Consider the following 22,488-nt stretch of genomic DNA (forward strand, 5'->3'; position numbering starts at 1 on the left):
TTAATCCTTGTCATAGGCATTGTTTCTAAACACACTGTCCAACACGCCAGTGCCTCTTCCATCCTGACCCGATACACCCAATCCCACACACCAATTCTTCAGCTGAGCAGAAGACTGTATGGGCACAGATCAGTGCTGACTTCTTGCTGTTGAAATGTTCCTGGAACTGGAATGAATCCCTCCTACCTGGGAGTTTATAGTTCCTTGAATACTTTGTAAGGAAACTGATTAAACAAGACAAAAAAAAAATCAGAAAAAAACCCAACCAAAACCAAAATTCAAACTCACTGCCATTGAGTTGGTTCCAGCTTATAGCAAGCCTCCATCTGGTTCCTGAGGCTATTATAAGTTTAATGTGAGGAGATTGTCCATCTTTCTCTTGTTAAAATTTGGTGGCAGCACAACTAGCCTCTTATCGTTGTTAGGTGTCCTCGAGTCTAACACTAACACTAGCTAGCACTCACCGCAACAGGTCTGAACCTTGCCCTGTGGAGCCCAGTCCTCATCATCTCCAATATCCTGGAGCCCTTTGTTGCGGTCACTCTGTCAACCCATCTTGTTGAGGGGCTTCCTTTCTTTCACTGCCTCTCCATCCTTCCCTGCATGATGTCATTCTACAAACAATGGCTCCTCCTGATAACTGTTGTTGTTGTTGATTGTTGCCGTCCAGTCCAGCACAACTCCTAGGATCCCATGAACAAAAGGCCTGAAGCCTTTCTATAACTAACGTAATTTATCAAAGTTCATAGAATATGATGAAGTTTTGTCATGTTGTCTATAAGGAGCACTATCTAGGATCATTTATTTCAAGATAGGATCCTGATCTAGGAACCAAATTATGACCTTGAGTCCATCCCACCTGAATTTAAAAATAATCTTAAGAACAGGGTTGAGGCCTTGAACACTAATGCAACCAGATAATATCAAGAATATTATCCATGAAGAATGCAAAATTCATTACAAAGACAGAAGAGGAAGAAAAGACCAAGAAAAATGTCAGAAGAGACTAAATACTGCATTAGAGTGCTGAGAAGCCAGAACAAAGGGGGCGAAATCAGGAAGTTAAAGAGCTAAACAGAAGATTTCAAAGGGCAGCTTAGGAAGTATTAAGTATTAAGATGTGTAAAGAGCTAGGGTCAGAAAATCAAAAGGGAAAAGCTTGCTGGACATTTCTTAAGCTGAAGGAACTGAAGACCAAATTCAAACCTCAAGTTGCAACACTTAAAGATGTTAACAGATATTAAATGATCCATGAAGCATTAAAAAAAAAAAGATGGGAAGAATACACAGAGTCACTGTACCAAAAAAATTAGCTGGCACAAAATAATTTCTTAAAATAGCATATGATCATGAAACAATGGTAAAGAAGGAGGAGGTTCAAGCTGCTCAGAAGAAATGGCAAAAAATAAGGCCCCAGGAATTGATGGAATACCAATTGACCTATTTCAACCAAAAGATGCAGCCCTGGATATTCTCTCCAAGTGGTGTTGTGTCAAGAAATGTAAAGGACAACTACCTGGCCAACTGACTGGAAACAATCCATATTTATTCCCATTCCAAAAAAAGGCAATTCAACAGAACATGGAAATTATTGAACAGCATGACTAATATCACATGCAAGCAAAATCTTGCTGAAGATTATCTAAAAACAACTAGAACAATACATCAACAGAGAACTGTCAGAAACACAAGCTGGGTATAAAAGAGGCCATGGCATAAGGGTTATCATTGTCAATGTCAGATGGATCTTGGCTGAAAGCAGAAAGGATCACAGGAATGTCTATTTGTGTTTTATTGACTATGCAAAGGCATTTCACTGTGTGGATCACCACAAATTGTGGCTAAGCCTGAGAAGAATGGGAATCCCAGACACTTGACTGTGTTGTTAAGACACCTATACCTAGCCCAGGAAGCTGTTATACAAAGAAAGCAAGGAAATACTACATGGTTCAAAATCAAGAAAGGAGTGCATCAAGGATGTGTCCTTTCTCCATACCTTTTCAATTAATATGCAGAGTAGATCATTGGGGAGGCTGGACTCTATGTAAGACCTTGAATGAGATGTATTGACACAGTGACTGTGGCAATGGGGGCAAGTGTGTCAGAGATGATAAGATTGGCTAGGACAGAGCAGAGTTCAGAGCTATTGTTCACAGAATCGCTATGAGTTGGCATAACAATCGCAACCCCATGGTGTAATCCTAATCCCAGATTATGAGAATGTGGCTTTATTTAGAAGAAAGATGTCATTTTGGAGATGTCATTAAATTAAAATAGCATATTGGATTACAATGAATTCTAGTCTAATGATTGTGTCCTGGTAAGAAAAAGGTAACTGGGACACAAAGTGAAGGAGACCATGCAAAGGCAGATTGAAATGATGCCTCTCCAAGTCAAGGAATACCACATGTTGACAGACAACCACTAGAAGCTATAAGAACCAAGAAAGGATTCCTCCACTGAGGCCTTCAGAGAAAACATGGACCTGCTGGTGCCTCAATATCAGCCAGCCAGCCCCTAACATAGAGAATAATGTTTAAGCTACTCAGTTTGTAAATATTTTTAATAACAGCCCTAAGAATCCAATACAGTGACCCTGCATTTAAAAGACATTAAAGCAAACTTACTTGGCTGTTGTTAGGTGAGGTTGAGTCAGCTTTAGCTTAGTGACCTTCCCTCTGGACCACAGAATGAAAGCGCCTAATCCTGAGCCATCTTCACCACCTCTGCAGTGCGGAAGCCCACTGCTGCAATCACTGTATCAACTCATCTGGTTGAGGGTCTTCTTGTACTTCCCTGTCCTTTACTTTCCCAAGCATAATGTTCTTCTCAAGAGACTAGCCCTTCCTGATACTATGCCTAAAGTATGTGAGACCAACTCTCACCAGTTCTGACGCAGCCCTCAAATCAAATGGAAAGTTTCCGATACAAACTGTGGTTTCTCAAGCCTCCGTCTTCTACAGGGAGACCTTCTGGCTTCATAGTCCTCATTGTTAATTCACAGACAAGGTCCGTTTTTTTATTTTGCCCACTGCCTTTAAACTGAGGTTCCTGAGCCACAGAAATGGGAGGACCTTGGGGCTAGTTTTGTTGTGTGCCCGAGAAGCTAAAAAGAAACACGAGAGAGATTTCTAGAACAGGGATGGAAACCCCCGAGTTGTTATTTTGGATAGAACAATTCTTTGCTGTGTGATTGTAGAGAAGTCACTTCCCTCTGGGCCTCAAGTTCCCCAGTCAGGATCCCTTCCAGTTCTAACATTTCCTGTTTCTACTGCAAGTGAACATCTGATTGAAGCGGACCCTTTTTCTAGCCCCATGAAGACAATGCTGATCAAGTGTAAATGCAACTAGAGGGAATAAGCATGGTTTTATACAGGATGTGAAATGGTTGCCTCCAACAAGGAGGGACAGAAGCTTGCTGCAATGGGCAATGGAATGATACACAGGCCTGCAGGAGACCAGATTCAAAAATTAGCAGTGGGTGCTATTAATTTCACAGCCAGGCTGCCAGGAAGCAAAGTCTCACACAGAGCAGCCAATTAAAGCCCATTGACACGTCAAACCCCTTTAACCACAGCCTGGCATCCTGACAGGAAGGGCAAGGGGAAGCCCTATTTCCTGAGACAAGCAAGGTTCTGATTACACCAAACACTCTCACACATGCCAAAGCCTCCATCGCCGCTGGCTCCTGAATCTGTTTGCACGTGTGAAGCCTGAAGGGTATATTATATGCACGTGTCTGTGCCAGCTCCAGAGCTGACCAAGACAACCGCAGGAGGTGCCAGGAGAAATTCTCCTCCCAAGTAAGCACTGCTGGCTGGCTGTTACATCTGAGTGAAACTGAAGTCTATAAAAGAATGAATGTGGTCTGGAGGTTCACTGGGAATCTGTTTCCTTCAGTCTGGTAAATTAGAGATGGTCATAGGTTAGCCTGTTACAAAACTACTTAAATAGATGAAAAATTAATCTTTTTCCTTTGCTCACTGCTGTTAAGTCAGCACTGACTCACAGCTGATGCTCCAGTGGGATTTTGGAAATTTTCTATCTCATGGGCGATTACTCATATTTATCCCTAGAAGCCGCCTGTGGATTTGAACTGCCAGAGAAGCTGGTTGTAAGGTCAGCGGCACAACTCTCTGTGGAACACAACATCAGAGCTTTGTCAGTAGTATTGATGGCCACTTAATTTCCATTGTGATGAGCACTTTTTATGTGTCATCCCTTTTAAGAAGTCACGACACTCTACTGCACTTTGTAGGTGGATAAACTGAGACACAAAGTTAACGTAATGAGTCTAAACCACAGAGCTCCTAAGTGCCCGTGCAGAGACAGAGATGTCAGTCACTGACTCAAGAACTGCCAGATTAGAAGCATAGTGGACTCTAGGAAGAGTTACAACTCTATAGTTTTCAGCATGAGGATGTCACAAAACCAATTATGCTCTGGTAACAAGCAGGGGAGAGGAATTGCTCTCAGGATGGAATTTTCAACATCTGGATATTCATTCATTTTACTTATACTTTTCCACGGGGCGGGGGGGAAATCCACTCATCGTTTAATCTACCACGTTACGCCTGGGCCCTTAGATAAACAAACCATCTCAGGCAAGTTACAAGTATTCTTTGGACCTTTGTTTCCTCAGCTGTGAAATAAAGGCCGATGTAAAACTCCCTCTTGCTCTATAAAAGACAGCCAGCTGATGAGACTTCTAGATTACTAGGAAAGTTACCTTGACTAAGGCTGCCTGGAAAACCAATCGTACTTTTTCTCGATTTTGCAGAGCTGAAAATCACTTCTTAAAACCTTTCTCTTGGTGCAACAATGAATTAATGGAAATCTAAAGTCTCTGCAAATTTTCGTTGAAATTAATAATATATTTTTAAAAAGACAGAAAAAAAGGTATAGGAAAAAAAACCACAAAACCCCCCTTTTTTCTTGGTGGATGAGACGGTTCCTGTGGAAAACTCAGGACAGCAGGAGTAGAAGGAGGGGATATGACTCATCTCACCTCTCTGTCACCAACTTATCCCACACTGACAGGGATCTTCTGATTGCTGGGGCACCAAGGGCTTGGTGAGCCTTTAAATATTTCAAGATGTACAAGAGATTATTCCTCAGTCTATTTTCATTCTAATAACAAGCTGTTCTGGGCTCTCTGCCAAAGACTCTGTATCTTTGTGCAATCTACATATGATTTTCCTCTAGATTGAAGGAGGAACTAAACAAGAACCAGCACTGGCCATCAGAACACTCACCAGTGATGAATTTCTCTTATATGAAAAAAATATAAAGTTTATTTTTCACCAGCACTACAACTCAACCTCATTGCTGTTGGTTAAATCTAACTCACAGATGACCCTCAGAAGGGTTTCTAGGGCTATGAACTGTACATTGTGTTTTGGGGAGGAGACTGTCCAACAGCTGTGGTAGACTCAACCAACCAGGGAGGCCTGGCTTCTATGTTCATAGAGTAACTCTTGACAGACCCTCAGAGCTTGAACAGCAGCATATAAGCTGGAAGTTCTCTGTCAGGTGGGACTTTAGGACCCAAACCCATGCCACCTGAGAGGTCTCCATTGGTCAACCAGTAAGTACTTTCCTGTCAAAGAAACTCATTCTCTTTTCATTCTGTTCCACAATGCAGCATTTGCCCTTTGGATCTTTTGACAGTTTATTATCCCAATATAAATATGGAGGGGTGGTTAAAGAAATACAAAAGTAAAATTAAAGTTCTCCCCAATTTAGGGGTGGAAAACTAGTGACGATTTAATTACTTCAAAGAAACTTTTTTTTAAAAATGGCAAGTATAGGACTTGATAGTCAAATAAAATCAACTGGTAGCAGCTGAGAATAAGATTGATCCAGGATGAAGAATCAATACGTGACAGGTTCTCAGTTGACCGATGGAAACAGATATTGATTGGTAGAGAGGGAGGACAGGGATAGAGGAAAACCATATATCTCTGACACTATGTAGTCCTATTTCAAACCTCAGGCTCCTTACCCGGTACTTCTTTTCTTGTTCAAATTTTTCTTCAAATTTCCGAATTTTCCGTTTGAGGCTCTGGATGTGCTTGGTGAGTTGGGTAATGGTCTGTGGCTCCTTGCCATCCCCACAGGGGCAACGTGAAGAACTCCGGGGCCTGCAACAGTCACAGGGCAGAAAAGAGCATCAAGCACAGAAAGCATGCACCCAAACTTCCTGGAGAAGGCCAGAGAGCAGTCCATATGTGATGGGTCTACCAGCACCTGCTCATTAATGCAACAGCTGATTTAAAAACAAACAAACAAACAAATAAAAACACAAACCACAAACAAAAAGCAACTCCATTATGAGTAAACACAAATGTCACAAATATTCATAGGTCAAGAAATGAATTCCCTAAAGGAGACCAATTTAAGTACAAGAAGAAAGAGTTCTTTCTAGAGGCCTCACCCTCAATAGATTGTGTGCCCTCCATCAACCAATATTTTCAAGAAGATTTAGATGGGTACTTAGCTCTTCTTCTTCTTAGAGCCTATGAGAATCTGATGAAAAGAATGGACTTATAGTCCACAGAAATACACATTCTTTCACATGCACAAAGTTCTATATAATAATGGTTTACTTACTTGCTAAATCTATGGACACAGGTTTAGATAAATTAATGAATAACACTGCATGAATTCTTTAGAGAAACCAGAGATGCCCTGGGTATATTTTAGACAAGAAATTATTTAGCTTTAGCTATGCATGAAAAACAGATTTGTAACTTTAAAACAGTGGGGGCTATTAAATTTCTCTTCCCCGCTCCAATCTTAAATTCAAATTCCAAGTGGCAATTTTGTGCAACCAATGTAAGCTACCAGTTTTCAAGATTCTTAAGAACTTGAGGTGGACAAACCTGAAAAATGCTCACAATGTCTCCACTGAGGCCACTATTAGAAATGGACAGAATATTAGAAATTCCACTACTGGGATAATACCCTAAAGAAAACAGAAATTCCACCCAAGCAGATATATGCACAACCATGCTTTGTTCACAATAGCAAAGAGTTGGAAACAACCCAAGTGCCTATCAACAAATGAGTGGCTAGAGAAGATGTGGTATATTCACAAATGGAATATTATGCAACACTGAAAAACAAAGAACTCATGAAATATTATATAAAATATGTGACTGTGGAGGACATTATGCTGAGTTAAATATCTCAGTCACAAAAAGACAAATACTGCATAATGCCACTGTTATAGAACAAGACTGATATGGGGGTTGAGTGGAAACTAAGAAAAGGGGATAAATAATGTACACAGCATTGAAAGAGATGAAGGAGAGAACTGTATAAAAGGAATATATGATTAAGTATTAATGGCATGACAAGAGTCCAGAATAAGAGACCACTTAGTAAAGTGGTCTTGGCAGTGGGTGTGTGGGGGTGTCTGTCTAACAATGAAAGAACTTTTTTTCCAAAGGAAAAAGTGAACAGGGGTGGGGGGGGAGGACAAGGAGGAAAATGTGCAACAATGAATGAGTGGAAATCCAAGTTCTTTATAAACCTTCATTAAAATCTAAAAGAAAAATAGAAATGGATAGATTATTGAGTACCTCAAGAATTATATTCTTAATGTTCAGAACTTTGGTTATTTCACAAAATGTGTTCAAACATGGAGCCTTTGAGGAAATTTCTTCTCTCACAGCTAGTTCCTCCTGAGATATTTAGGCCAAAAACAACATTTCCAACTAGCGATTTCAGTGATTCATATCAATTTATTAACCAGGGCTTGGCGCTACATTGCTAGGCATCTTCTCATTCTTTTGGACACTCACACCACGTTGTTGCTTGTAAATGCAATGCACAAAATTCACATGCAAAGATGAGAATGACAAAAGCGGGTTTTCTTACATCATAAACTGCTGAGTGCTGGGTGGGGAAGGGGCAGACTCTGGGTCCAAGTTGAACCTCTGGCTTTGGCTGAAGATGGAGCATCGAGGTGACAGCAGGGGATTGTCCCCATCAGTTATGTGATAAAGCAGCCTGCTGGGCCCGACGGACTGGACGTCTTCCGATCCATCGTCAGCTTCATTGTGCCAGGCTGTGTGACCGGGTGCAGGGTCTGGGGAAAATGAGAGAAATCATTTAGACTTAGTTAGAGGTGGCAGAGGGTTTGTGACTGTCATGTTCCTAGACAAAGATCATAAACATTCATTGTAATGTCTTGCCTCTTTGTCATTTGTCCCTTCTGGGGATATAAAAGCTTTCAGAATACTGTCATATTTGTTTACACAGAGGCTGCAGAGAAGCTACAGCAAAGCCACTCACACACACACACACACACAAACCAACCCAACAAAACCAACAAACAAACAAAAAATTATTTCAGTATGAGTTAATACAGTGCAGCTCAAATTCTAGAAAATTTCACATTCATTTCCTAATGTTAGAGAATATATTACAAAAGGCAAAGTGAAAAAAAATAATAAAATGGACCTGGAGGGAAAAAAAATATTACCGATTTTGAAGAAGTAATGGGATATCAAATTGCCAATGTACGGAGGGAGAGAAGGCACCGTGGAGGAAGAGAGAGGAGAAAACAAAGGGGCAGAGAGGGAGAGGCGTCTCCAGAGAGAAAATAATGCTACAGTCACGGCAAATGACAGATCTCTATTTAGCTATATGGAATCTTTTTCTGCATGAAAACCACAAATTTCAAAACCTGATTCTATTTTCTATAAAAAAGTATGCATTTATATGAACAAATAAATGGCCCAGAAGGTGATCTATATCCAAAATAGTTGACATCAGGGATCATAGGTAGCATTCAGCTCCATTCCCAAATGCCATGTAGCATGTTTGTTGGTGTTTAAAGCTACACAAACCATAAGGATGTCCATAATTCTAATAAGGCTGAAATATCAGTGTTTTGGGCCAGCCTCTCTTAGGCTAAATAAAGGGAGGAGTGAGTGGGACATGCACAAAGTACTACAAAACAAAGGCCATCTATTAGACACATATCGAGATACAGTTTGTTCTCACTAAAAAACCTAAGATGATAAATAATCCTACTCTCTTCCCCAAATGTTTGTGTTTTTGTTGTTGTTATGTGCTATTGATTCAACTGCAACTCATAATGATCTTGTGAGCAACAGATCTGTTGCCATCCTCACCATGGCAGACGTACTTAAGTCCATTTTTATAGTGACAGTGTCAATCCATTCTGTTGAGGGTCTTCCCGTTATGCTGGCTCCCCACCTTTTGCTTGGCCCCTATCTAAACATGCCCAAAGTATGTGAGATGAATCTCTGCCATCTCGCCTCCAGAGAACACCCTGAATGCACTTTCTCTAAGACCTATTTGTTCATTCTTTTGGCAGTCCATGGGCTGTTCAGTACTCTTCTCCAACACCACAACTCAAAGATGTCAATTCTTTTTGGTCATTCTTGTTATTGTATGTAGTATTTTAAATTAATTTAGACCAAGACCAACAAACAACAAAGAGCCAAAAGCTTTCATGTGAGCTCGAGCTCACTAACTTTGTGAAGATAAAGTCATCCCTGCTGATAGCACCTTTTAAATTATTCCATAAGCTTCCCACCTCAGGCTGGGTCCTGAAAGACTGTTCCAAGTGAGATGGGTGGAGATAGGTGGTGGAATGTGTTGACAGAGTAACTGAACCTCGGGGTAGTCCTAGGAAAAGACTCTCCAACTTGTGTCTCTAAAATGTTACTCAAGGACCAGCCAAAATAAACTCCTTTTCAACTTTGCCCAGCAAATAAGTCTAGACAATTTGACTTCCCGAACTCCTACAAATGGTCACGAAAACAAAAATTGTCTAGATGAATAAGCAGAATTCAAAAACATTGACAATCCACTTTTCCAAAATAAACATTAATCACAATTTGGTACCCTATGAATCTTAATCAGGTTTAGAATGGCTCTGTTCTCTAGAGCTTGAAATGCAATTTGCTTTGTGTGACAACAAAGGTCTGATTAGGCCCTCGTGGGTTTTCAATTGGCTTCTCCCCTGTTGGGTTACAGACTGTGAAGGTAGATTTGCTTCCAATTGTGCCTTTGAAGCTCTCTGACAGTACTGTGGCCAGGGGCAGAGAAGGACTAGAGAGACATTGAGAAATGGGGAAGAGTTGAAGCAGGTTGAACGGTAGTGTTTCAGGACCACAGCTAAGGTATAAGGTGTGAATAACAGGTCCCCCCACCAACAATCCTGCTACAAAAAGTCTACCCAGAAAATAATTTGGTTTGGCCCTAAAGAATCACAGGTGAAATGGTTACTACTAACAACCAGAGCCAAAGAGGAAAAAATAGATGATTTTTACCAACTACTGCAGTCATAAATCCATCGAACATATAACCAAGATGCATGAATAATAATGAGTACCTGGAATGCAAAAGTCTGGAAACAGGAAGAAGGATCAGTAGTCAGAAAATATGGACTTGGTGACAAGAGTGAGGCTGGGGATAGAATGATAAAATTCTGCACAATCAATAATTTATTCAGAGCGAATATCTTTTATAAGGAACAAACACAGGCTATACACATGGATTTCACCTGATGAGATGCACAGGAATCAGATCGATTACATCTGTGGAAGGAATCAGTGGAGAAGTTCAATATCAGGAGTGAAAAGTAGGCCAGGTGCTGATTGTGAAAGAGACCTTCAACTACTCATAAGCAAGTTCAAATTAAAACAAAGGAAGGTTAAATTATATCCACAGGAATCAAAATTTGATCTTGAGTTTATCCCCTCTGAATTTAAAAACCAATTCATGAAAAGGTTTGAAACCTTGAACACTAATGAACGAAGACCAGATGAACAGTTGGAAGATATCAAGAATATCGTTCATGAAGAATGCAAAAGGTCATTATAAAAAAGGAAGAAGAAGACCAAAATGGAAGTCAGAAGAGACTATGAATATTGCACTAGAGTGCTGAGAGCCAAAGCAAAGGGAAGAAATCAAGAAGTTAAGGAGATGAACAGAAGATTTCAAAGGGCTGCGTGGGAAGACGAGGCAAAGTATTATAATGAAACATGCAAGGAGCTGGAGTTGGAAAACCAAAAGGGCTGAACTCACTCAGAATTTCTTAAACTTAAGAAACTAAAAACAAATTCAAGCCACAAGTTGCAATGCTTAAGGATGCTATGGGCAGGATAGTTAATGACTCAGGAAGCATTAAAAGACAGAAAGAGTATACAAGAGTCACTGTACCAAAAAGAATTGGCTGACACAAAAGAATTTCAAGAAACAACATATGATCAAGAGGCAATGGTGATGAAGGAGGAAATTTAGGCTGCTCTGAAGGACTTGGCAAAACATAAAGCTCCAGGAATTGATGGAATACCAACTGATGTATTTCAACAAACATGCTGCTCTGGATTTCCTCACCACAGGTTGTTCCAAGAAATCTGGAGGACCTGGCCAACTGACTAGAAGAGATCCATATTTATTCCCATTCCAAAAAAAAGATGACCCAACAGTGTGAAAATTGTCAGACAATATTACTAATATTACATCAAGCAAAATCCTGCTGAAGATTATCCAGAAACTACTGGAATAATATATTGACAGAGAACTATGAGAAATACAAGCTGGTTTTAGAAGAGGCCATGGTAGGGGTGGGATGGGCAGGGAGAAAAGCGCAACAATGAATGAATGGAAATCTAAAGTGTCTGTAAATTTTCGCTGAGATTAATAATATTTTTTTTAAAAAAAGAGGCCATGGCACTAGAGACATTATTACCAATGTCAGGTGGATCTTGGCAGAAAGCAAAGAGTACAAAAGGAATGTACTAGGCAAATGTACTAAGCAATGACTATGCAAAGGCATTTAACAACAAACTGTGGTTAACCTTGAGGAAAATGGGAATACCAGAACACTTGATTGTGCTTATGTGAAACCTATACTTGGACCAGGAAGCAGTCCTCAGAACAGAGGAGGGAAACACTGCATGGTCTGAAATCAGGAAAGGAGTGTATCAGGGACACATCCTGTCTCCATATCTATTCAATCTATATACAGAACAGATCATTTGGGAAGAAGGGCTTTATGAGGAGGAACATTACATCAAAATTGTAGGAAGACTCATCAACAACCTACGTTATGCAGATGACTCAACCTTCCTTGTTGAAACTGGAGGACCTGAAGCGCTTGCTATAGAAGGTCAAGGATTGTAGTCTTCAATATGGATTGAAGCTCAACATCAAGAAGACAAATATTCTCAACACTGGGCCAGCTGGCAGCATCATGATAGATGGAGAAGAGATTGAGATTGTTAACAATTACAGCTTACTCAGCTCCACAATCAACACTCTTAGCATCAACAGTAAGGAAATGAAAAAATGAATTGCGTTGTGAAGATCTGCTGTTAGGGACCTCTCCAGAGTACTGAAAAGCAATAATGTCAGGCAAAATCTTTTGGCATCAGAAGTTAACAGTTTCTCCTGTAAATCACAACTGCACTGTGCATTGCAGAGTTCCTGGCAAGGACTGGCTACAGCTGCATGGTCCAGGCGAGGACAGATAAGGTATAAGTTCCCTACATAACTATCTTATTGTGATGGGCGAGGGTGTGGAATCCAGTCTTTCCAATATTTTGCAGCAGTACATCTACTGTTGTCACGTGCTGTTGAGCCAACAATGACTCGTAGCAACCCTATGAATAGAGGTGAATCTTGCCTGATCCTTTGCTCTGACATGCTCAAGCCCATTGTTCCAGTCACTGTGTCAATCCACCTTGCGAAAGGGATTTCTCTCGATCTCTCTGGGCAAAATCTTGAATAATCCAGGAAGTTTCAAAAGAAGATGGAGGGAATACAGTCTCTGTACCAAAAAGAACTGGCAGACACCACAGTATTTCAGAAAGTAGCATATAAGCAGGAGCCAACGGTGATGAGGGAAGAAGTCCAAGCTTCATTGAAGGTACTGGCAAAATATAAGGCTCTAAGAGTTGATAGGCTAGCAAATGACATATTTCCCCTAACAGATGCAGACCTGGGCATGCTCACTTGCCAGTACCAGAAAATCTGGAAGACAAATACCTGACCAACTAACTGGAAAAGATCCTTATTTGTTCCCATTCCCAAGAAAGGATGTGGATATTATCTAAGAATACAGTTACTATCACACGCAAGCAAAATATTGTAGATTGTCCAAAATAGCTAGAATAGTACATTGATAAAGTTGATAAGCAATTGCCTCTAGTTCAAGTTGGGTTTAAAAGCGGCTGTGACATCAGAGATCTAATTTCTTACATCAGGTGGATCTTGTCTGAAAGCACAAAATACAGAAAAGTGTCTATTTATGTTTTCTTGACTATGCAAAGGCATTTGACTATGTGATTATAACAAGCAATGACTAACACTGAGGATAATGGGAATTGCAGAATACTTAATTGTGCTTATTGAAATCTATATCTAGCTTCTTCAAACAAAACAAAGGAACACTGCATGGCTTAACATCAAGGAAGGCATGTGTCCAAAAAAAAAAAAAAAGGTATGTGTCAGGGCTGTATCCTCTCTCCATAAATGTTCAATCTGTACGCTGAGCAAATTATTTGGGAAGTTGAGCTTTATCAAGAATAATATGGTATCAGGAACAGAGCAGCTTGGACGTCTTCACCCATCAACAACCTGTTATGTAGATGACACAACCTTGCTTACTGAAAGTAAGGAGGAATTGAAACACTTGTTGCAGAAGATCAAAGACTACAGCCTCCAATATAGATTACATCTCTACAGCAAGAAAACAAAGATCCTCAACACTGGGCCAATAGGCAACATCATGATAGATTAGAAAAGACTGAAGTTGTTAATGATTTCATCTTGCTTTGATCCACAATCAACACCATCATGACTGGCTGTGAAGAAATCAAAAGACCTTTAGCACTGGGAAAGTCTGCAGACAGGGACGTCTCCAAAGCACTGAAGAGCAAGGATGATAGCTTAGAGACCAAGGGGTGCCTGATAAAGCCATGGTCTTTTCAATCACCTGCTATGCATCTGTGAGCTGGACAATGAATAAGGATGACAGAAGAAAGATACATGCCTTTGCATTGTGGTGCTGGAGAAGAGTACTAACAGTCCCATGGACTGCCAAAAGAACAAACAGATATGTCTCAGATATAATGAAGCCAGAGTGCTTCTTAGAGGCATGTCTGATGAAGCTTTGTCTCACCTATTTTGGGCATGTTGTTAGGAGAGTCTATTCCTTGGAGAAAGACATGTTTGAAAAGGTGGAGGGCCAGCAAAAGAGAGGAAGACCGTCAACTAGATGGACTGACACTGTGGCTGACAATAAAATCAAGTATATCAGAGAGGGTAAGGATGGCACAGGATAGACGGGCTTCAGATCTGTTGTTTATAGAGTCGATCTGAGTCATACTTGACTCAATTTAACTTAACAACAATCTCCTTTCCCTGTATGGTGTTTTTTTCCAAGAATTGGCCCCTCCTGACACCATGCCCAAGGTTTATCATCTCATCATCCTTGCCTCTGAGGGGTAGACTGCTTGCATTTCCTCCAGGACAGGCTTTGAGGCAGGTATAATTCATGTATTTGGAGAAAGCTTCAATTCGGCAGTAGCCATAGTGCCCTTTTAAGAGAGGAAAGCAAAACCAGTATTTTAGACAATTTTACCAGTTGACGGGGAGAATCTTTTCATTTTTCCTGATTAATCAGGGCTTATCATTTTGCCTGTATGAATACTGTCAAAGAACAACTGAGAAGTCATCAAGGGAAATGGCCAAGAAATAGAGCTTCATTTCATTCTTTCCCCTCCCTGTGCCACAAATGAGAAGCCAACTGCTTAGATTACAATCAGGCTGCAAAATTCCTGTCAGGTGCAAAGCCCTGTCAGAGCTCTGTCAACGCCGCGGAAAGAGCAAACATCACCCACCAGTGGCAAAGATCCAGATGCCTCTGCGAAGACAGAGCTGGGACCTTGATGCTGATCATTTTTCAGCTAATCGACTTCCCAGGTCTTTCAGTCGATTTCTGCACAATTGATCACCTCAGTAGAGCACCTGATAAAAATCTGCTATTAAGATAACAGGAGCCATTTTCAAAGTGAAGTTGTCATTTATCAGCAGGTATGCTTAGAGAAGCAGAAGAAATGTTGAATTTACAAAACTCATTGAAAGACGGTGGACAAAATTCCAAGCAATAAAGTTTTTTTGTTTTGGTTTTTTTTTGGGGGGGGGGTTTTGTTTGGAGAAAGAGAGAGAGTGAGTGTGAGAGCGTGTGTGTGTGTGTGTGTGTGTGTGTGTGTGTGTGTGTAAGAGCTTACCAAAATCTGTTAGGTAATACAGTAAAGAATGACTATTTCTTGATATTTCCTGTGTCTAATTGCTGTCAGGTACCCTTGAGGCGATCACGACTGACAGGGCCGCTGTGAACAACAGTCCAGAACAGCTCTGTCATGATTTCCACCATGCTTAAACCCATCTCCTGTTCAGAAACACCTTCAACAAGACAAACTGACAGGGTGACTGAAGCAGTGAACTTGAGCATGGTGTCCAGGCAGCTTGTATGAATCAGCTGAGTCACAGAAGTTAGTCTACCAGCTCCACACAAGCAAAGCCACAGAGACTTCTATCAAGCTCAAGGAACCGAGACACTGGAGTGGTTGTCCACCCCAAGCCTGGACTTTCAAGGGGTGAATGCCCAGCAGGACCAGACCCACAACTTCTAACATTATCTGGCTAATTCCAGACTCTGCTCTTTATAACCGAGGAAGAAAAACACCAAAATAACCAGAAGAATTGTTTTTCTTTTAAAATGGCTACCACGTTCCAAAGGGAGCCCTGGTGGCTTCCCACAAGCCTCTCAAAAGGAGCTGCACTGACAACCCAGAGGCACTTGGATTGGATTGGACTCACCGGCTGCTCCTCAGAAGAAAGAAAAGAGCCTGTGAAAACTCACTGGAAGGTCAGCTATGAGTCGGTTCTGACATGAAGGTACAAAACAGCAGCAACACTATAACAGGGAAAACTCTGTGCTGAGGAAGAACAGGTATATTGGGCCCTCTGTGTACTATTTCCCAAATGTTCTGTAAATGTAAATGAATTTAAAAACAAAAAAAAAACCCAACTAAAAAAACTTAAATGAGCTTTAAAAAACAAATTCTATTATTTTTCTTAAAAAAAGGTAAGTAGTTAAAAATCTTTGTTCTACAGTCAGAGTCCTGAGCCTAGTTTGTTGGTACCACTTACTGTCGCTATTGTTCTACTGGGAAGACCAAGCGCTTCAAACCTAAAACCTACAATGTAAAGAGTTGTGGGAAGAACAAATGAAAGAATATAAGTTACCCCAATACTTGACTAGATCTAAAAACTGAATAACAAGTTAAAAAAATAATAATCCACAATTTTGACTGTGGAGATTGCTAATTTCTTTCTTGGGTAAAACCAGTTGTAAAACTAAATCACCATCTATGAAGGAAGCTCTAGGGGTGCCGTCCATTGATAGGGAGTCGTTGCTCTGCTAACCCAAAGGTTGTACATGTGCCTCTCAGGCAGTTTGAAGTATCCAGCTGACCCACAGGAGAAAGACAGGCAGACTTCCTCCCGGGTGATTTACAGCCTCTGAAAACCTGCTGGAGGGTTAGCTGTGCGTGTGTTCTCACTCAAGGCCATTAAGTGGGGTTGACGATTTATGAATTTTGAAATCACTTAAAAAGTATTTCCTTTGGAAACAAAAGGTTAATATGAAGCTTACTACCTTCATAGACTATGAAGGTGGTTGTAAAAACATCAGAGAAAAAGTGTGAATAGTAAAGTATGCCATAAGTTTAGCACAAGCAAGATTTTATTGCAACAAATGCTTCCAATTTTATAGGTGGTAATTATTCAGCCATGAGCTCTGAGGATTACTGCTGTTATAAATGGCTTTTGCTTAAGGGAAGTAGTATAATGTCAATCATCAGGAAGAATTTTAGAAGGAATCTAGATAATGAACCATTCTAAATGTCATTTCTATGCCTCAAAAGTAGTTAAAAATTATGATCAAGTATAGATATCAAAAGACAAAGTGAAGCACTTTCAACTAGAAGAAAGGCAACAGGAGTCCTGAAAGCAGTAGTAACCCCCAGCTTATTTAATAATGAGGCTGACATTTCCTGAGCTTTTGCCACTTGAGGAGCTAAGAGCTTCATATGCACTACGTCAAGTCACTACACAATCAACTTCAGAAGCTGGCACAATTACTTTCCCCATTTTTCAGAAGAGGAAACTGAGGCATGAAGAGGCTAAACAACTTGTTCCTCATCACCAAGCTATGATATGGAGTTCTGCAATAAACTATGTTATTACCTAGAAAGTTATTTCTTCTTCTTCATGAAATGACAACATTCTTGCCCCAGAAACTTACTTGAACTTTCAAATAATCTTTTATACAAAAGGTTGTAAAAACACAAAACCAAAACAATGATCAGGCTTAATGCTTTGCAATCGATACAAAATTCACTTAACAATATGTAACAAAGGGCAGAGTTGAATAAGTATCTTCATAATGGACATGTCAGTACCAATCCTTGCAAACGGATCCTGGATTAATCTTATTTTACATTTTCAGAAATGCCATGTAAGAGGAAGTACAGCCTGATAGTCTCAATTTGCAGATGACGTGGATATTTTTCAAAATGTAAAATTCTAAGCAACCACAGAACAAGTTCACAAGCCATGAAGAGGCTAAATGTGTGAGAGATGATTCCTACAGCCCAGTTGGCAATGTAGCTAGAGAAAACTCACATATCTACTCTTAACAAATAAGCATTAGGTTTGATAAGGAATGAGATGCTTGGGGCTTTTGTTGAAGAAGTTGCTATGACAAGAAAATATAAATAAAATATAATGCATCACTAGGAGAAGTTTGGAAAGGAGTCCCAAAGGCAAATTACTTTGCAGTCATTTTCTAAAATGTCCCTGAGTCCACATTCATTCTCAAATACTCACTTTTTAATTTATATCATCATATAGTCACATGTTGTTAAAACAAACATTTAGAAAGGTCCCCTGTACACTTGTCTCGCTCTTACTCAATGGTAACATAGTGCAAAATGATGATGCTTCTGCCCATATTTAAGAAAAAACCATTACTTGACTCTATGAGTTGTACTTGACTCAACAACACCGAACCACAATAAAAATCTGGAATACCTTATGGAAGTCAGGTAAATGCTTATTAAAAAGGCACAGGGGAATAGGAATGGCATTTATGCAGCTGGTTCACATTAGCTATAACTAGCAGTCAACAGATGGATGAATTCTCTGTTCTCTGTGAGGGGCTGTGAGAGAGAGTCTGTGGACCTTCCCAGGAGCTTCCACTTATTCTGGAGAGAACACAGGATGGACATACAGTATGTTTCTTCTGCATGGTGTGGTGTAAGGCCCTAACTATCCTCAGCTATCTAAAAGTGTCCAGCCTAAACTAGAAACCAACCCATGGAAAAGAAGAGAGCCAAAGGATTCATTAACTGGGGAGCCAGTGGCATCATAGACTTTTGGCTCAATCAATGCCTCAATCACAGCTTCTCTGCATTGTTCTGTTGGATAAGCCAGCAAAGTTTTCTTTTGGTGAAGAACAGGAAGTAGAAGTGCATCTCGAAATGGTTTAACTCAGAGGAGGTGGCATGACGGCAGAAATCAAAGAGGGATCGAAACAGGCAAGTCACCAACAGGCAACTGAGTCAGTCTGACAAAACAAAATAAGGGATAGAATTTTAAATATTTACAGTGTATGTAGGCTAGCTGAGGGTTCCATGTGAAATTGCATAATATTGGAATTATGTAGCTCTAACAATTAGGTCAGTGACAAACCATGGAGCCATAACGGGGAAATCTTTCCCTTCTCTTCACCAACCTTGCCCCTCACCCTTGACACCCAATAGCCTTAAAGCCTTCAGCAAGTCACATCAACTATTCAAGCTTATTTTATATCTTTAGGCTCGGGATAATAATAGGACCTAATCTTTATCATTTTGGAGCGGGGGGGGGGGAGATAAAGCATGCATTGATTTCTGGTGCAAGTAGTGAAGTGTGTGTTTGCTAGAGTTGCTGTTATTCTTGAGAACCGAATTTCAATGCTATTGACATTTGGACCAAATCATTCTTTGTTGTGAAGAGATGTCCTAGGCACTGTAGAATGTTTAGCAGTTATCTCAGATCTCCACTCACAAGAATCAACTAGCACTCACCTCCCAGTTTTACAACCAAAATGTCTCCAGATATCACCAAATGTTCCCTCAGGGGAAACAGGGACCCAAGTTGAAAGCTACTGCTTTACAGAAATCCATTTTTTGCACGTAAATAGCTGCTTGCCACAGTGGTAGTCATCTTTTGAGCTAAAGCAACACGTTGTTGTTTTTAGGTACAGTGGAATCAACTACACTCATAGAGTCCCTGTGAACGACAAACGGTGTCCTACCAGAACCATCCTCATCATCTCTGTCTTACTGTAGCCCACTGTTGCAGTCACAGTGCCGGTCCATCTCTTATTGACCACAAAGTTCGTCTTGGAGGAAGTGCAACCAGTAGAGGCTAGAATGATGACACTTCACCTCACAGACTTTTAGCATGTTGTCTAGAGGGGTCAATCCTTGAAAAAAGACATTCTAGGAAAGCAACAGGTAGGACAATATAAAATGCAGAGCCTGCCAAAACATACACACACACACAAAGGTTTCAGAGGGGTCAGAGATAACACATCATGTATATACACTAATGGTGAATAACGTTTATAAAAGACATGTTCTTGTGAAGAATGGTGAGCCGCAGCCCAGATGCTGCTAAGGACCATCCAGAGCTGCTGTCAGATAAGGTGGTAAGTTACCTGATGACCATTTCCACCTCGTGGTGTACTGCCTGTGATATCTCCCTATTGTGGTAATTGAATTATCATCCTCACAGGCAGCAAGAACATAGACCATGGCTCCTCTAGAGGGACAATCTATGCTAGAGAGTATTCTCTAGCCTGTTTGTATTCCCAGGGTAGTCTTTCAAACATGGGATTCTCCTGTCTAAACATTCTAGGGTAGAAGTCCTATAATCTACATCATTCTAAACACTCCCAGGTAATTGGGAACCACCAGTTAAGTCGACAGTGTCTTGGATTATGAGGAAAAAGGGCAGGCTTTACTTAACTCTTCCCAACCCAACATTACAAAGAGGCCGTTCTGTAGATTAAGCAGAATTCTTTACAAAAACAAGCACAAGCTATCGCTAGACATTCCACATCAGTATCCTGTAATTATCAACATGGTTCTTATAAAAATGGAGAGTTCAATTAGAAACATTAAGATTTAAAAAGAAAATAATTAATTATTGCTATAGAACTATTATTTCTGGTAATAAGTCTCCAATTACCTCTGGTGACATCATTTGCCAAAAGGGATTTTTCTCTGAGAAAAATACATCCCTGAAATCCGTCTATGACTCTATCTTTTGAACATAGCTCCATGCCACCCATCTCTGGACTTTGTAAACTTTGTCCTCAGAAGTACATGGATTAAGTCCAGTGGTCCAAAATCCTGAGTGACAAGTCCCACATAGTCTGCAGGTATCTTTCTAATGCTGAAGTTGAGATAAGTAGAGTCAAAGAGAACTTGTTCTTCTCTCTTATAATTTAAGGTACTGTCCACTTAACCAATGCTCCCTAATGACCTGAATGTGTCTATGAGACATACTGATTGTAGGACTCCCATCTCAAGCTATCTAGAGAGGAGGCTGAACAGCCTGTATATTTGAAAGGCTCTCCTCCTAATTCAGACATGCATTTGGGACTTTTTACAATACAGTGTCCCTTCCAGGGAAACAAGAAATACTGTCTTTCTGCATAAGAAGATGTTGATTGATTTATAGATTAGAGGGACATCTTAGGTACTGTACCAGCAGGTGGGATAGATCATTGCAAATCATAAGCCTAAATTAAAGCCTAATCTTTAACACTGAGATCACTGTATTTTATTCATTAAGAAAGCCATTTTTTTTCAGATACCCACCATAGAAGTTAAAAGACTTCCTTAATTATTTCCTAATTAAGTCTAAATTAAGTTTAGAAACTAGTTAAGTGGCATCACTTTATATTTATGATCTATGTGCCTTTAATTGTAGTATATTAGATCTGTATCTACATATCTATATCAATCTATAATATTTCTCTTAAAATTACTTATTACTATAACATTTCATCTTGTTATACCAATCACTGATATAAACATTAATAGTTTAATAGTTTAAGTACACACAGGGCTCAGGGCTAGATGCTAGACTTAGAGAAAGACGAAACTATTTTTAAATTACTGTCATTTTTTAATGGCCATCTGTGCTAATCTTATGCAATTTAGTGCTCACTCATCACTTACATATCAAAAAATTTTATAATTTCAAAGTATTAAAAGATCATTCTGAAAGACCATTTACAAGCCCTGAGTTAAAAACCCTGATCTAAAAGAACACCAATTTCTTCCTCTTTACTGACACTAATTAGAAAATGTATGGCCTTTAAGAGTGAGGCTTGGAAGCTAATGAGACCAATTCATCCCATAATTAAAAATGTGAAAAGTTTCTTCCAAGCCTTTCATTCTGAAAACATCTCTGCTAAGTGAAGAGATTGCTTAGGCTCCTGAAAACATCTCATGAGAAGTACGTCTCTAATAGTCCGCTCCATTTCCCACATGAAGTCCCATGAAGTCAGGTCAGTTACAGAGGGCTCCTGAGTGAGATCTTCAAGGACAGAAACATCAGGATGGGTTTTATCTAGGAAATCTGGTGAGTACATGCCACAAACAATGGTGCCCAAGTGATGTGGAAATCTCTTCAGAGATGCTCATGGACAAGTTATGAGCCACCTCAGACTCAACTACATTTTGGAAAACCCAGCCTCCAGCTCACAAGTCACCTCTATAAGAAGACTTCTACCCATTTCTGCCATTTGAAATTTATTGGAGAATGAATGTAGCTGTGTGGGAAGTTCCCATTTAACACTAGTAAGTGCTTTCATTTTACAGGGAGAGTGAAAAACTTGTTTCAAATACTGTCCATCCAGAATAAGAAAATGCAAAGCTATTCTTGATCTTTGGTAGAAAATAGGAAACACAAACACAAAAATCATGACTCCAAAAAGGAGAAAAAAGAAACATATTTACATCCATCAATGATTGCATTGAGTAGTTATTCTTTGCCAAGTACTTAAACCGCTAATTCAAAAACATCAGATAGTTTAAAAGTTAATCTCTATCTGACTTAAAGCGGCTTCATGCATTTTCTATGTGGTTTGTTTTTAAAGAGTAGGGTGTGTGGCAAAATTTAACAGAACAGCAAGCAACAAATGCTGGCGAGGTTGTGGAGAGACTGGAACCCTTATTCACTGTTGCTGGGAGTGTAAAATGGTGCAACCACTGTAGAAAGCGATGTGGCGCTTTCTCAAAAAGTTGCAAATAGAGATACCATTTGACCCAGCAATTCCACTACTGGGAATATACCCTAAAGAGACCATAA

General features: G+C 40.0%; 1 protein-coding gene across 4 annotated transcripts in view; it reads right to left on the reverse strand.

The window, feature by feature from the left end:
- Positions 1-22,488, reverse strand: part of FAM13C (family with sequence similarity 13, member C) — a 181,667-nt gene that overhangs the window by 20,167 nt on the left and 139,012 nt on the right. For all 4 annotated transcript variants that reach the window (XM_006895584.1, XM_006895581.1, XM_006895582.1 and 1 more), the window contains 2 exons: positions 7,885-8,095; positions 6,005-6,143 (listed from right to left, as the gene is read on the reverse strand). In XM_006895584.1, coding sequence (XP_006895646.1) covers positions 6,005-6,143; positions 7,885-8,095 — 350 coding nt within the window. The remainder of the gene's footprint in view (positions 1-6,004; positions 6,144-7,884; positions 8,096-22,488) is intronic.

The sequence above is a fragment of the Elephantulus edwardii genome, unplaced genomic scaffold (genome assembly GCF_000299155.1).
Source record: "Elephantulus edwardii isolate Elephantulus edwardi_28Jun2011 unplaced genomic scaffold, EleEdw1.0 scaffold00170, whole genome shotgun sequence".
Lineage (NCBI taxonomy): Eukaryota > Metazoa > Chordata > Mammalia > Macroscelidea > Macroscelididae > Elephantulus > Elephantulus edwardii.